At 31.5% G+C, this 14722-nt stretch overlaps 1 protein-coding gene across 1 annotated transcript; it reads right to left on the reverse strand.

Annotated features, from left to right (window-relative positions):
- Positions 1–4928: 4928 nt before the first annotated feature.
- LOC107915867 (ethylene-responsive transcription factor ABR1) lies at positions 4929–7536 on the reverse strand. The gene is made up of 2 exons (XM_016845064.2): positions 6985–7536; positions 4929–5621 (listed from the first exon to the last, which is right to left on the reverse strand). The coding sequence occupies exons 1-2, from the start codon at positions 7298–7300 to the stop codon at positions 5170–5172; spliced, it is 768 nt and encodes a 255-aa protein (XP_016700553.1). The 5' UTR covers positions 7301–7536; the 3' UTR covers positions 4929–5169.
- Between the last annotated feature and the right edge of the window lie 7186 nt (positions 7537–14722).

Below are 14722 nucleotides of genomic sequence, written 5' to 3' on the forward strand. Positions count from 1 at the left end.
TTAGAATTTTATCTATACCCGTTGCATAATTTTGTTCATAATTTGTTTATATCCTGTTTGTAGTTTAAAATAGTTTGAAACTGTTCATAATTTTGTTCATAATTTTCATTATCCTGTTTGTAGTTTAAAATAGTTTTTTGTTCATAATTTTGAAAGAACCGAAAGTTAAATACTTAAATTGGAAAAAAAAGAAAAAGAAAATTCAGGTGCCACATTAAACTTTGAAACTGTTATCAAATAATAAATTAAATTACTTACAAATATTTTGAAATCCATGACTTTGAAGTTGCTGTAATAGGATCATTTGTTTATATCCAAACCCCCAAAATCCCAATCCTTTCATCATGATATTGCACTTGGGAATATTTTTTTATGTAGTAATCCCCCACTGTTAGTTTTTAGATATCGTGAAGAGATTTAGTTCAATGATTTACAGTCGTATGTTAATAAATATTATTTTATAAAAAGATTCATATGTCAATAAATGATTTACAGTCGTATGTAGTAATCCCCGCTATTCTTTGGTGTGGAAGGTAAATTTTTTGCTGCTAGCTTGCTAGGTTTTTCGCTGCAGAACTTGGCTATTCTTTGGCGTGGAAGGTAAATTTTTATTCTTCTGTTGAAATGTATCAGCCTTAGTTTGATTAAATGAACGGAATTTTCTGAAGGTAAATTTTCTGTTGCAAGCAAAAGGTTTTGTAGTTAATCATATTGCTCTTCGAGGTACTGATATAGCCATTGCATTTAGGCGCTTTTGACATGTATTATGCAAATCCCCAAATGGTTTTAAGCAAGTGGACTTTGTTTATTTAGTAATAGTTCTTTTAGCCAATGCAAATTTTATTATTTAATAATAGTTCTTTTTAAAATTTATTTAAAACATATGAATATTAATATAAAATTAAGTTAATATTTTTGAAACATAATGTCTTATTGCTCACGAAATCCTATTTTTGAAAGGCCTAAATTTTTTATGCATAATGAAAATGGTTGCTATAGAATCTATTTTTCTAAAAAATTATGAGAAAACTTTTAAAAAATCACGCAATCATTCGTGAAAAAACGCAATCAATTTGGGACATAAATTGATAACTTAAATATGTATTACTATATTTTTAATATATAACATATATTAATATGGATATATAATCTATATTTAAATTTTATTAATAATAAATTTTATACTTTTAAAAATAATTGTAAATGTTATTTTTTAAATATTAAAACCTATATTTTCAATAATAAATTTTATAATTTTAAAAATAATTGTAAATGATATTTTTTAAATATTAACACCTATATTTTTAATATATCACCCCATATATGGTATGGATATGTAACCTATATTTCAAATTTATTAGAAATAAATTTTTTAGTTGTATAATTAATTATAAATAAGATACATAAAAGTGATATACTTACATAATACATAAATTACATAACCAAATTTTGTAACATATAACTTACATAATAACATAATAACATAATAACTTACATAATAACATAATAACTTATATATAAACTTGCATAACTTACATAATAAAACTTGCATAACTTACATAATAACATAATAACTTACATAATACATAACTTACATTATACACAACTTACATAACTTAATTAATTAATATTATATATAACTTACATAACTTACAACTTACATAACTTAATTACATTATACACAACTTACATAACATACATAATATATTACATACGTAACTTACATAATACATAACTTACATAATACATAGCTTACATAATACATAACTTACATAACTTATATGTGCTATTATTGTTGTAATTGGATACTAAGTTTTCAACTATTTTATGTGTATTGCAGATAAAATGCCTAGAAGAAAAGTGCAAGACCTAAGCATTATTCAAAATACTCCAAACTTGGCAGAAACAAATAGTACTGAACAACAGACTGCTATTGGATCTTCGAATGTTCCGATTACACCTGACGAACCTACAGAAGTTCAAAGTAATTTAACATTTAATTTACATGCGTGTTGACTTATTGTTTATTTATTTTTAAAATTCTTATATTATAATATAACATTTTTCAGCTGAAAGTGGTGGGGCGCGCAGAGTTCGAGGATGTACGCTACTTAGGGATTTATACGAGTTAGATCCAGTCGAGCGTGTCAAAGTATGCAGTAACAGTTTTGGTCAGCCTATTGGATCAGAAGCTCACATTTTAGCAGGAAACTTGGGCATTCTAACATGAAATGCAAATATGTTGCCTATCAACTACGAGTCATGGCATAAAATGCCCGATAGTAACAAAAACCAAGCTCTCGATAACATTAAGGTAACAAAACGTTAATGTCATTTATAATACTTAGGGTTTAAGTTTCATTTATATTTACTTTCTTAACTTGTGTTTTTTTGTAGGCGAGATTTGCTCTAGAGGTCTCGGATACTTATGTAAAGAAGGCATTGGGAAAAAGATAGAGAGACCATAAAAGTACTTTAAAGAAAGATTATTTTAAGACAAAAACAACCCTCGACGAGAAATTACAAAATGTCCCACCGGGAATGCTGAGGTACCAATGGGAAGAAATGGTTAGATTTTGGATTTCGAAGAAAGGAGAGGTATGTGTTACTACAAAAATCTTGTAATTATTTTGGTTTATAGTATTTACTATTTATGTACTAATAATTTCATAACGTAGGATCGTGAACGAGTTGGAAAAAGCAGTAGGCAGAAATAGAAATTCACTCACACAGCTGGGTCGAAAAGTTTTGCTTGTGTAGCTGAGGCCGAGGTATTTTGAATTTCTTAATATTTTCAAATATTTATTACTTTCTATTAAATAATATTTTTACTACTATATTGTAGGAACTGTCGTCCGATCAAAAAGTTGGACGCCTTCAACTTTTTGACATTACGCATACGAAGAAAGATGGATCTCCTATGACTCCTGAAGCTGCAGAAATTATGGTACGTTTGCTTAATACAATTTGACTTGTTTTAATTATTTATAGTGTTTATTTTCTAATGGTTTAATTCATTGTTTGTAATGCAAATATTGTTAAGTTATGTTGCATTTGTTTTTTTAATATATATTGCGTTCCTAACTATGTGATTTATTTATTAGGAAAAACTAAATGATAAAAAGACGGAGTACGAAGCGGTTGCTTCCAGTGATAGTTCTGTTCATATTGACGACATTAATAACCGGATTATTACTGAAGTTTTGGGTCGTGAAAGGTATGGTCGGGTTCGATTTCAAGGATCTTTTGTTAACCCAACCCAATATTTTGGATCCAGCTCGCAACAATACATGCCTTCGGGGAGTCAGGCTCAAGCTAAAGTTCAGAGGTTAAGAGACTAGATGCCTCAGATGCAATCGACCACAGTTGAGCAAATTACACAACTTAAAGCGGAGGCAACATCGAGAGAAGTTGAGGTTCAAAAAAGATATGAAGAACTCCAGCTACAACTTAAAGCAGATGCAGCAGCGAGAGAAGCTGAGGTTCAAAGGAAGTATGAAGAACTCCAGCGCAGCTTAAAGTAGATGCGGCAGCGAGGGAAGCAGAGGCAGCAGCGAGGGAAGCATAACAAAGCAGAAAGTACGACGAACTCCAACAGCAGCTTCAGAATATGATGAAGATATTTCAGTAGTCGCAACATCTGTTGTCTTAGACTATCGTGTAAATATTTTAATCATTTTAACTTTTAACATTTTTGTAAGAATAATATGAATTATATTTTATTTATTGATATTTATATTATATATTGTTCATTTAATTTTAAATATTATATAGATTTATTGCTTTCAGTTGGTTTAGATTTGATTTCTTTTGATTTGTTGTTACAAGAGGGCTGAAAATATGAAAAATTTTCTTTTACAAATCTGCCAAAATTAGTGGCGTTTTTTATAAAAGCGCCGCTAAAGGTCATGGTCTATAGCGACAATTGTGGGAAAAGCGTCGCTAAAGGTCATGTTCTAAAGCGGCGTTTGTGGAAAAAGCGCCGCTAAAGGTCATGGTCTATAGCGGCATTTTTGGGAAAAGCGCCGCAAATGTTAGCGACGTTGTCAATAGCGGCGTTTTTTTGCGGCGCTTGTTGAAGCGTAGCAAATACTTGTAGCGGCGCTAAAGGCCTAAAAAAACGCCGCTAAAAACCTGTTTTGGTGTAGTGATCTTAATTTATTTTTCTTTCACATATATAAAACAAATTTGAATATTCAAAGTTTTGAAACTTGATTAGATTTTATTCAAATATATTTTTACTCGGTTACATAATTAAAAAATCCTATGTAATTAGCATATTTGGATAATATATAGAAAATAAACAATAATATCTTTTTTGAAATTCAAATGTTTCCCAAATATTTTTAAGAAAAATTACACTAGCGGTACTTAATTTTTTTAAAGTTACATAATAATTACTAATGTTATTGAGATATTACATTTTGGTCACTTGTTTGTTACTCTGTTAACCTCTGTTAAAGGGATAACATGGCATGTTAATTCAATGGGTTAATAATTAACTTACCATCCGAACTATAACTAAAATATTATTTCAATATTTTGACATTTCTTAAACAATAAATCAAATTAATAAAATATCATAAAATATTTAAAATTTATAAAAAAAATTATAATTTATAAAAATAAAAAATATTCTAAAAAACCATAAATATTACCGACATCATAAATTATAAGAAAATTATAAATATTTGTAATATTTACTACAAATATTACAAAAATCAAAGTTACCTTAAGTCTCTATGAGTAGTAAAAAAAGAAGAAGAGTATTTTCAGTCTCTACAAAGACTGGTAACAGAGAAACAATTAGACACACATGATCCTTATGTATTATCGTTACGAAAACTAATCGTTGGACAATGCAGATGTGAAATGGAAGATATTGAACGTTGGATGACTAAAATGTAATTTTAAACAAAATTTAGGACTGTTGTTATAGTTTACCCATATTTTATTATCTTAAGAAAATGGAAGACTTGCAGCAGGGGAGTGTCATGAAAATACTAATAAGCCAATAAATTCCAAAAGGAAAAACAGAGTGTATAATAGAAAATGTCACTCCTCAGAAAACAATAATCTCCATCGTTGTAATTAACAAAGACGTTTTCTTAATCCGTAAGTGAAATTAAAAATCTCCAAAACCGCCACCTTGAATCGGGAAAACAGAAGTCATGGTGAAGAACAAGACTGTGCATGAGAACCGATTGAAGTTGATGAAACTTGAGGGTTTTGGACCAAGCTATCATGACATTGGGAGTGAAGAATTGTCGGGATGGACAAAAGGGTGTTGGGAGAATCGAAAACGGGCAACAGGGTTGTGGTTAGATTGGAAGGAGGTGATCGGAGTTTGACATTTTCAGGGAAGTTGAGCTTGGCTTTGTTGCCTCTGAAACCAAGGGCTGCTTCATCGTAGGCCATAGCAGCAGCCTCAGCTGTGTGGAAGGTGCCTAACCAAACCCTAGCAGCTTTGAAAGGGTCCCTTATTTCGGCTGCCCATTTGCCCCATGGCCGCCTTCTCACTCCCCTATATCTTCTCCCTGCCTCTTCTTTGTACTTCTCATTGCTCTTGTATTCGTATGTTGGAGCCAATTGTGCTCTGGTGTTTGCCTCTGCCCCAGCATCTAGGTGGAACAATTAATATTCATAAATTGGATTTAGATGGTGGAGGTAGAAAAAATTATGGTTTGAAGAAAAATGTGGCTAAAAGTAATTGGAAACATTTAATGAGATGATATTATTTACTATATTGACACACATCAAATATAAATGTTGAATTTATTATGAAATGAATAGTTTTCTCCTTCATAAAGAAACGGTGGTCTTTTTCTAAAAATGAACAAATCAAAGAGTAAAGACTAATTTATATAAAAGGTACTACTTTAATAACTTCATATATTACTACTCTTTATTAACTTACTAATCTACCATAAATATGTGTGTAAAAAGGAATAGGAAAATCATTTTTATTTGTAAATTCGAAACATTTCATTATCCGTCTCTTAGTGAAACCAAGTCAGTTCATATGTTTTTATTCCAATTAAGTTTTTGCCTTCAATTTGTATATTCTTTATCAAAATACCTCAAAATGAATAGAAATGTCAACCTTTGTTAATTTAACTGACATGTCACTGTATGCCACATCATCAATTAATTAATTTTTTAAAACTATATAATATTTTTTAATAAATTTTATACTTTTTTAAATAATTTTTAATAATTTATTTTAAAATTTTAAAATTTTTAAAAATTAATTTGTTGTTGTTGTGGCATCCACCTGGGAATCCATGTGTATGTCACATTATCAAAGTTAATAAATGTTAACTTATATATTCATTTTGGGGTCGATTTGATAAACAACGCAAATTTAAGAAGGGCTAAAATAACCAATTTTATAAAACCAGAGGGCTAAATAAATTATTATGACTTATATAAATATGACGTGGAAATCACCAAAAAATTAATATCACATGAAAAATATTAAATTATATTTAAAAAAAAATTATTTAGTAGAATTATAACTGAAAATATTAGAATAAAATATAAAAACAAAAAATATTTTGTTTAAAAATTAGTTAAATACTTAAAATTATCTTTTTGTACATATAATTATAATTTTTATAAATACAAATTATTTAGTATAATTATAGCTGAAAAATATTAGTTAATTGTTATATTATTTTTAAGGTAAAAATAAAGGTAAAATATAAAAAAAAGTTAAATACTTGCAAAAAAAAAAGTTGTAAAAATGTAACTCTAATTTTTTTAAAAAAATAAAGATAATTATTTTCCACTAAAACCTATGAGTGAATTTTATTTAGTGAAAAAAATAGTGTCTTCCCTGGGATACAAGAATATAATCTTTTAATCTAAACTTGTTTGGAGTAATGGTAGATGGAAACGGTTTAAACCTTGTCATAAAAATTAAACATTTTTATATCTATATCACCGAGATTATATGAATTTTCCAGTCTGCAAGTTGCTTACCCTGTACACCAGCAGAACATGAGTATCCTCCTCCTCGACGTCGGAAATTCCCTCCTCTGCTGCCACTGCCACTGCCACTGCTACTGCCTTCTTTTTCTTTTTCTTCTAGTTGTTCCCTTCCTCTCTTTTGCCGACTACGTCTCCATGTGGAAGCAGCATCGTTATCACCAATACAAGAACCAAAACCATCTAAGTTTTCATTATCTGCTACAAGCTCCTCACCAGCTACCACATGAGTCAAAGCTGAAACCACAGCCCGCATCTCCCTTTCCCTTCTAACCGACGACGACGACCATGACCCTTCTTCTCTCTTCATTATATATATGCGCCTGATTCTTCAACAACTGTTGCTTGCTTGTCACCGACTGTCTCTTCCTTGTTTGCTACCTTTTTTTTTTCCTTTTTAACAATTATCTAAAACTAATTATTACATCTCTTACACAACTTAACAAAGTTTCAACCTCTTTAGTTCAGCAGGAAAGAAATAGAAGACGGTTAAATAGGCAATGTCTCAAATTGATCGTCTTTAATATCAGTAAACTCGACGTGCAAAACTTTAAAATAATGGGTAACGTGAGAAGAAAAGAGTAAAAAAACATTCCTCTTTTAATAAGGAAAATTTCAATCCTTCAGTGATGAATGACGTGGCTTTTGTGATTAGAGTATAGAGCGGCCTTTTGTCAACCGCTGACCCAAAGTTGATGCAAACTACACCAAAAACGCGGTTAGCCAGGTAGAGAAGGTGAACAACATACGTAGGATTTGTAAATTCGAAAATTAATAAATTCAACTGTCTAAAAGAAATTAAGTGTTTATACTCTTTTAAAGTTAGCAAATAAAACATGCTTTTATCCTTTGGGTTTTATTGTTATTATTATTTTTTATTTTTTATGTTGACATACTAATTCTCATCTGTCAAACTTTCCGCCTTTTGGTAAAATTCTACTTAAAGTCTCTTTATAATTATGAAATTATATTATATAACACAATTATAAAATTACACTTTATTCCTTTAAAATTTTTAATTTAACTTTGAAGCCTAAAGAAAATTTCTGGTTTTGCACGTATTTGATGATATATTTTACTACCATACCTTGTTTCTTCATCATCTGTGATGGTAATAATTTTAGAACTATTCCTTGTTCATATTGCCTCATCTCTCAATTCTTTGTGAGCACAAGGAGGAGGATTTGACAAGCAAGAACTTAATGTTTTTCATGGGGATTTTGTTTCTTTTCATTTAAACTATTTGCATCTGGTACATATTATTATCAACAAAGGACTTGTTGAGGGTGAGTCGGCTTCTTTGGGAGCAGTTTTCAAAGTGTCATCTATTGGGAAATTGACTGGACCCCCAATAACCAAAGGTATTGTCCTTGTGTCGAGGTTTCGTCCTTAGCTTTCATGAAGAGCCATGTAGGTTCACAGAGGGGGAACGCTTCGGTTGATGGTTACTACAAGACTCAAGAAAGGTGGAAGTATTGGGCGTGTGAATAATTATTGAGCAACCTGAGCACGGGGTGACTCGAACCACCAACCTGAGGCTTATAACTCACTTACTTGCAACCAGGGTACCACTTGGTTTCGATAGGGGCGGCAAATTTTAGATTTTCTATAAGTGGTTGGGGTTTCTGATGGGATTTGCAATGAGGTTCACTAGCTATGGCTAAGGTTGAGTTTTTTTTTTGCTTAGGTGGAAAATTTCATTACATGTTCCAATAAACAATTGACACGTGTTTATCTTTTTAATTTCATTTTTTCTTGAAATAAATACTCAAGAAATCGATGTCCTATAAAACTTAGTGCAAAATGTTTTAGAATTTTATGCTAACTTGCAAAAGTCTACAAAGGATTTATCTCAGGAGCATCATATGAAGGTTCTTGTGTGTAGTCACTATTTTACCTTCAATCATGGTAAAATTAATGTTTTCCTACATCATCAATGGATCAATAATATTGAGTTGAAGGAGACTCATAATGAACTTGTTGCCTTACTAACTAACAAACCGAGTACACCTTTTTCAAATAATGAAAGAAACAAATGTTTCAAAGATGTTGTAGGCAACTGTTTAACACGCAAGGTTTGATCCTGTTTTGCTGAAGAGAAAATTTTCAAATTAGAGTGTGCAAAACAAAGGAAGATAGTGACTCGGAAATGACTAATTGAATGACCTTCTTCGTTATCTTTGTTCCACGAATTGTGTTAAGTGTGGACTCAAGCAACATGAACCAAATCATAGAAAATAAAAAATATAATTACTTTCAATAGGAAAGTAATCTCCTTCAATAGAAATAAAAAAAATCATAATTCCTAGAAAATATAATTAATTCTTAGATAATAAAATCTCACTACTTTCTGGAAGAATAATAATAACTCAATAATTATGAAATGTGTGTTTTAAGTCAACTGGTGCCATCTATTTAAAGGGAGATTTTATACCCAGTTTCCATTAAGTCTGGAAATTAAGAAATCATTAAGGGGTTAAATTGAAAGAAGCCAAAGTTGGAGGCCTCCACTAAGTCCGGTGCCATTTATTTAGTGCACCAAAACTTGTTAAGCTGACCATAGTTGCTATTGTTATGTTGTGACTTCCTACATTGTGAGATAAGGAAGGTGAGAGAAGGAGATATAAGACAATGAATGGGAAAGGGATGCTCAAGGGGGTGAATAGGGTACAACATGATGTGCCAAACTAATTTCGTGCTTGAACTGTTTTGAAGTGCCCTATTCTTGAAATTCATACCAACTTTAAGCCTTAGAAGGTTACAAGCCAAAAAGTCCTATGCGACTTAGGTAAATCTATTCATGGATGGACGCTGTATTAAGTGAATGTAATAATAGTTGTCTATATCCTGCTAGCATAATTGAAGCCTTTGTGTAATCCTCTCGATGAAGCAATACATTTGATAATATTTTTGCTTATATGCTTTGTAATGTACTCAAGTTAGGTGTTTGAAATTGATAGTGGTAAGTCATTTACATATCATATTAGAATTATGTGTAATTACGATTATACCGTCTATTTTACTCCCGAACTAATTCTTGTATCCTACTTTCTCGAGGGTCATCGTTTATGTTGTGTTTTTCTTTTTATATGTTTGTCTTGCTTGGGGACAAACAATGAATTAAGTGTGGGGGAGTTTGATCTGCTATAATTCATTGTAGCAGATTTGATATGTAATTATAACTAAAATGACTCGACTCGAGAACCGACTTGGTATAATAAAAGATGACAGATGTCCTAAAGAGGGCTTCTTCTACTGATTTTTCTTCTTCTTTATATTCACCTAGACCAAAACACCATCCTCTCTCATTCTTGACTTCCATCTTGAATTCTGTTGATATATTGTATCAACAATTGCTGCGGTGAGTATGGATCGAACCTGACAAAGAGTTTACCATTCTCTGTTATGCTGAGGTTCTTGTCATCATCTTCTCTTGAAAAACTTTTTGGGTTCTATAGTTCCGATTCAGAAGCAGTAGATGAGAAGCAACATTACTCAATGGCGATAAGGGATGTTGAGGAGGCGAGCGACATCAGCAAAAGAGACATACATCGATTTCAATTTCACAATTTTATGGTTTTCAATTTCTAATCCCTTTTAAGCCCCCACATATCGAATCTCTTTATTTTCCTTTTTTGTCCAACTAGTTTTGAATGTAGAATTGCAGAGAAATTACGCATGTTGATAAATATTTTTTTAAAGGAATTGATGGGTTTTTGATTTTCGCTTGTAGAATTTTGTCAATGTTTGGACACATGCTGGATATGTGAATTTGGGAGATAGTTGGATTTTGGCATTATCTCATACCATAGTTTTCTTTCTTACACTTTTTTCTCTAGGAATTTTGTTTATACCGATAGTTGCTACCACTTTGTGGTGTTAGTTGATATGGCTTTTATGTATGTCAAATTATTTAGTTTCTAGTGAAAGAAAATTAGTGCCTGAACATTTTAGATTAATTGATGAGTTTTTTGACTTACTACTAATGTCTTCTTTTTTTTTATCTTTGTTACCTTATTGTATAGCTATGTTGATCGTAAAAGTAGTGATTTGGTTCTTAGAGGGATGTGCAGAGAGTATTTACAAACTGATTGTGCAATCAATGCTATACTTCCTTTCTTTCAGCTTGTGTGCATCAATTAACCTATCCCATTTTTGCTCATGAGCATAGTCATTATACATAAATGCATATGCATTTGAGTGATTTATTAAAAAGTGATTTTTTTAATTTGAGTTGCGTGTAATCGTTTTTACTGCTTTTGGGTTGTGAGTTAGTGACTAATTTTGTTCTTTGAGAGGTATCAAGTGCATGATTATGAATATTGTAGAATCATAGCTTAGCATTCTCAAATTGTTCCCATATTTACTCATATTTCTTTCTAGGAATTTTATTTTATTTGGGATTCAAACTTGAATTTATTTTGAAATAATCGAGACTCAATATGATTATTAGATATTTAGAAGATAAATATTTGAAAAAAAATTAAAACAACATTAAGTTGTGGACCCTTAATTGCTAGAAACCAAAGCCATCAGACTATTCATCACCATGAGTAAAAGTCTAACTTGTCAATACATTTAGACATTTATTAGAAGAAATAAAATGACATTTTTCCTCAAATAAAAATCATTCTTATTTGTGGTATTTATGACCTAAAGACCTCATTGTCACCCAAGTATTTATAAAAAAAAAATACTTTTTGGTTCATTGAATGCTGTAAATAACTTTGTTTTCGTCTACTTATCTTATAAGGATGCACTATTATCAAAAAACTCTCTTGGGGAAGGTATGAAGATCTATATTTTAAGTGCTATTGAATTCTCTTTCGACATTTGCATGAGAGGACCATTATTAGGTTAGCTCCAGAAATCCGAGTATATCTTTAGAATTTCTCAATAGTGACGAAATTCTGAAGTTGTGCATTTACAGAGTATTTCCATTTTACAATAGTGAGCCTGAAGAGTTGCTAATTTTTCTATTAGGCAATAATTTGAGACTCAGCTAGATGATTGTTTGTGTAAGTATAATTGTGATATTTCTGAGTGATATTATGTTGTTAAAACTTACATGTTAGTTGAAGAATCAATTTGGCCTAGATTTCAGGTTTGGTTTCTGTTTTAGGTGTCTTAAACTTCGTAGAAGAAACCTTTAGATTATTGAGTTTGTGGAATAATGGTGTCAGTATAGCAGTGAAGGACATGTAGTGAAAGTGAACAAATATGTGGTTCACCATTTTTCATCCCACAATCTTGCTTTTTTAGAACTTTGTTTTCAATAGTGAGCATCGGTCAACTCAACTTATATTAAGAAAGAATTTGCTCAGCCTTGGTGTTTGGGTAAACCTTTCGCATATATATACATATATTCAAGCACACTATTCTTTGACATTTTTCTAAGGGGATATAATCTTCTTAATTTCTTTAAAGATTTTAGCAAAGTTAATTTCTTTTAGTTGTTTTAAGGTTGAAATATGAGTGTTTTCTACAGTTTAGATCTTAAATTTATTTTAAAAAGTTTTTATTTCAAGCTCTTTTTCATTTTGAAAATTGAAAATAAACAATTTATTAAACTGGGTTTGTTGCTTTCTTTTATAAAAGCTATATGAAATTGACAAATGATTATTATATTATATACCTTGTTTATTTTGTCTTTACTCATTTTTCTAGAAGCAGTAGAATAATTGGACTTTGAGTTGCTTGTGGAATTGCAGTGAATTTCATCGAGTGATATAGGCTCTGTTAGTATTATTTTAGGGTATTATATTTTGTGGTTATATTTAGTTTATTTCTTGCAACACCTGAAGTGTTGAATAAATGTAGTTCCTAACTTGCCTTGTATAGGTGAAGCAAATAAATGATGCCATGTTCTGGACTGCTTTTAGTTACAAAAATATTTATTTCTTTTTTATCTATCTTTTGAGCCACAACATTAGCAAAAAAATACGTTGGTCTCTAATGTTTGCTTCCTTAATTTTTGAAATCATGTTGTAGTTAGGTGTCCTTAAACATCACAACTCATGGAACTTTCTAGAGATAGCTTTTCTCGGTTGCTCATAGCCATGGGTTTCTTTCTTATAGAGAACGATAACATCACTCCTTAGTGGAATTGGGCATAAATTTTTATCAATATATCGATCATGTGGAACCTACATCGCTTGCTGATTATTCTTCTACAGTTTTCATGGAGACACCCAACTATATATCATTTGGATACGTCTTCCTTCTTTTTATTTGGATTATCGGAAGATAACTCGATGAAAGAACAAAAAGGCATTTAGGGTTTCATGTATAGACATTTTCAGTCAATAATTGGTGTCGCGACTCCAAAACAGCTTGCGGACCTATGATCCAGACTGATATTGTAAAGGCTCACTGATTTAATATCACAGCTTCCAAAATAGCTCGCAGACCTACGCTCTCAGCTAATATTGTAAAGGCTCGTTGATTTAAGATCGCAACCTTCGAAACAGCTCGCGGACCTACACTCCCAGTTGATATTGTAAAGGCTCGCGGATGCAAGATCACAGCCTCTAAAATAGCTTGCTGACCTACGCTCCTAGCTGATATTGTAAAGGCTTGCTGATTTAAGATCGCAGCCTCTGAAATAGCTCGCAGACCTACGTTCCTAGCTGATGATTAAAGGTTAGCTGAGTTGAGCTCACAACCTCCAATTATTTGGGCTCGCTGATTTAAGATCGCAACCTCCAATTATTTGAGTTAGCTGATTGAAGATTGCAACTCCACACAACTCATTGATTTAAGATTGCAAGCTGATATCGAACAATTCCCTCTAAGTCCGCTGAGTTACAAAAATTTTTCTTATGAGAAATATATTTTGCAATATTCTATAATAAAAATTCTTGACTCATGTGTCACACTATCAAACAACAAAACTTGCTCAATAGTAAGCTTCAATTTACACATACTTTACAAATGTCAGATTGTTTGAAAAGAGTCACTTTATAACTCTTCTTCGACCAGGTGAGAGACAAATTGTTATGTAATTATAATTAAAATGACCCGACCCAAGACCCAACCCGGTATAATAAAAGGTGACAAACGTCCTAAAGAGGGGCTTCTTCTTCTTCTTCTTCTTCTTCTTCTTTTCTATATATTCATCTAGACCAGAACACCATCCCCTCATTCTTGATCTCCATCTTGACTTTTGTTGATACCTTGTATCAACAAGATTAAACCTCTTTCTGTACATAAAGAGCTCGTTAGTAAGAAATTTTGTTATGTTTTTATTTAGTTTTCATCTTTATCACTTAGGTAATAAAATAAGAAATTTAGGCATTTTATGTGACCTTGTGGGCGGGCCGAAGTAGGCCTACAGGTAGACTAATATGTTTGGTGAGCATGCATGACATCACTTGAGGGCAGAAAGATTGTGGACTGCTTCCGATGTTGCAACACGGAGCTAGGATGTCGCAACACAGTAAGCAGAATACCCAAGGAGCAATCTCCCAAGGATGTGGTGACATAGGCTAGAGTGTGTCGTGACACAACCTTAAAGACACGCCCAAAGAAGTATACTGCCATCAGTGTCACTGTAACACCCCTAACCCGTATTCGTTGTCAGATTAGGGTTACGAGGCATTACCGAACAAAACATAGTTAAGCACAACCATTTATTACATTTCATGCATAAAGTTATATCCACTTCTTTACAAAATTTTCTAAACTCAATTAGCCTCAATTCGCATATTAGATTCTCATAGCCAACCAAAAA

The sequence above is a fragment of the Gossypium hirsutum genome, chromosome D10 (assembly GCF_007990345.1).
Source record: "Gossypium hirsutum isolate 1008001.06 chromosome D10, Gossypium_hirsutum_v2.1, whole genome shotgun sequence".
NCBI lineage: Eukaryota > Viridiplantae > Streptophyta > Magnoliopsida > Malvales > Malvaceae > Gossypium > Gossypium hirsutum.

Bases quoted from the DNA above. Each gene is read 5' to 3' on its own strand.
- LOC107915867 (XM_016845064.2), bottom strand. From the start codon at position 7,300: ATGAAGAGAGAAGAAGGGTCATGGTCGTCGTCGTCGGTTAGAAGGGAA. The intron at 5,622-6,984 runs GTAAGCAACTTG...TGTTCCACCTAG, and splicing joins ATGTTCTGCTGGTGTACAGG to ATGCTGGGGCAGAGGCAAAC.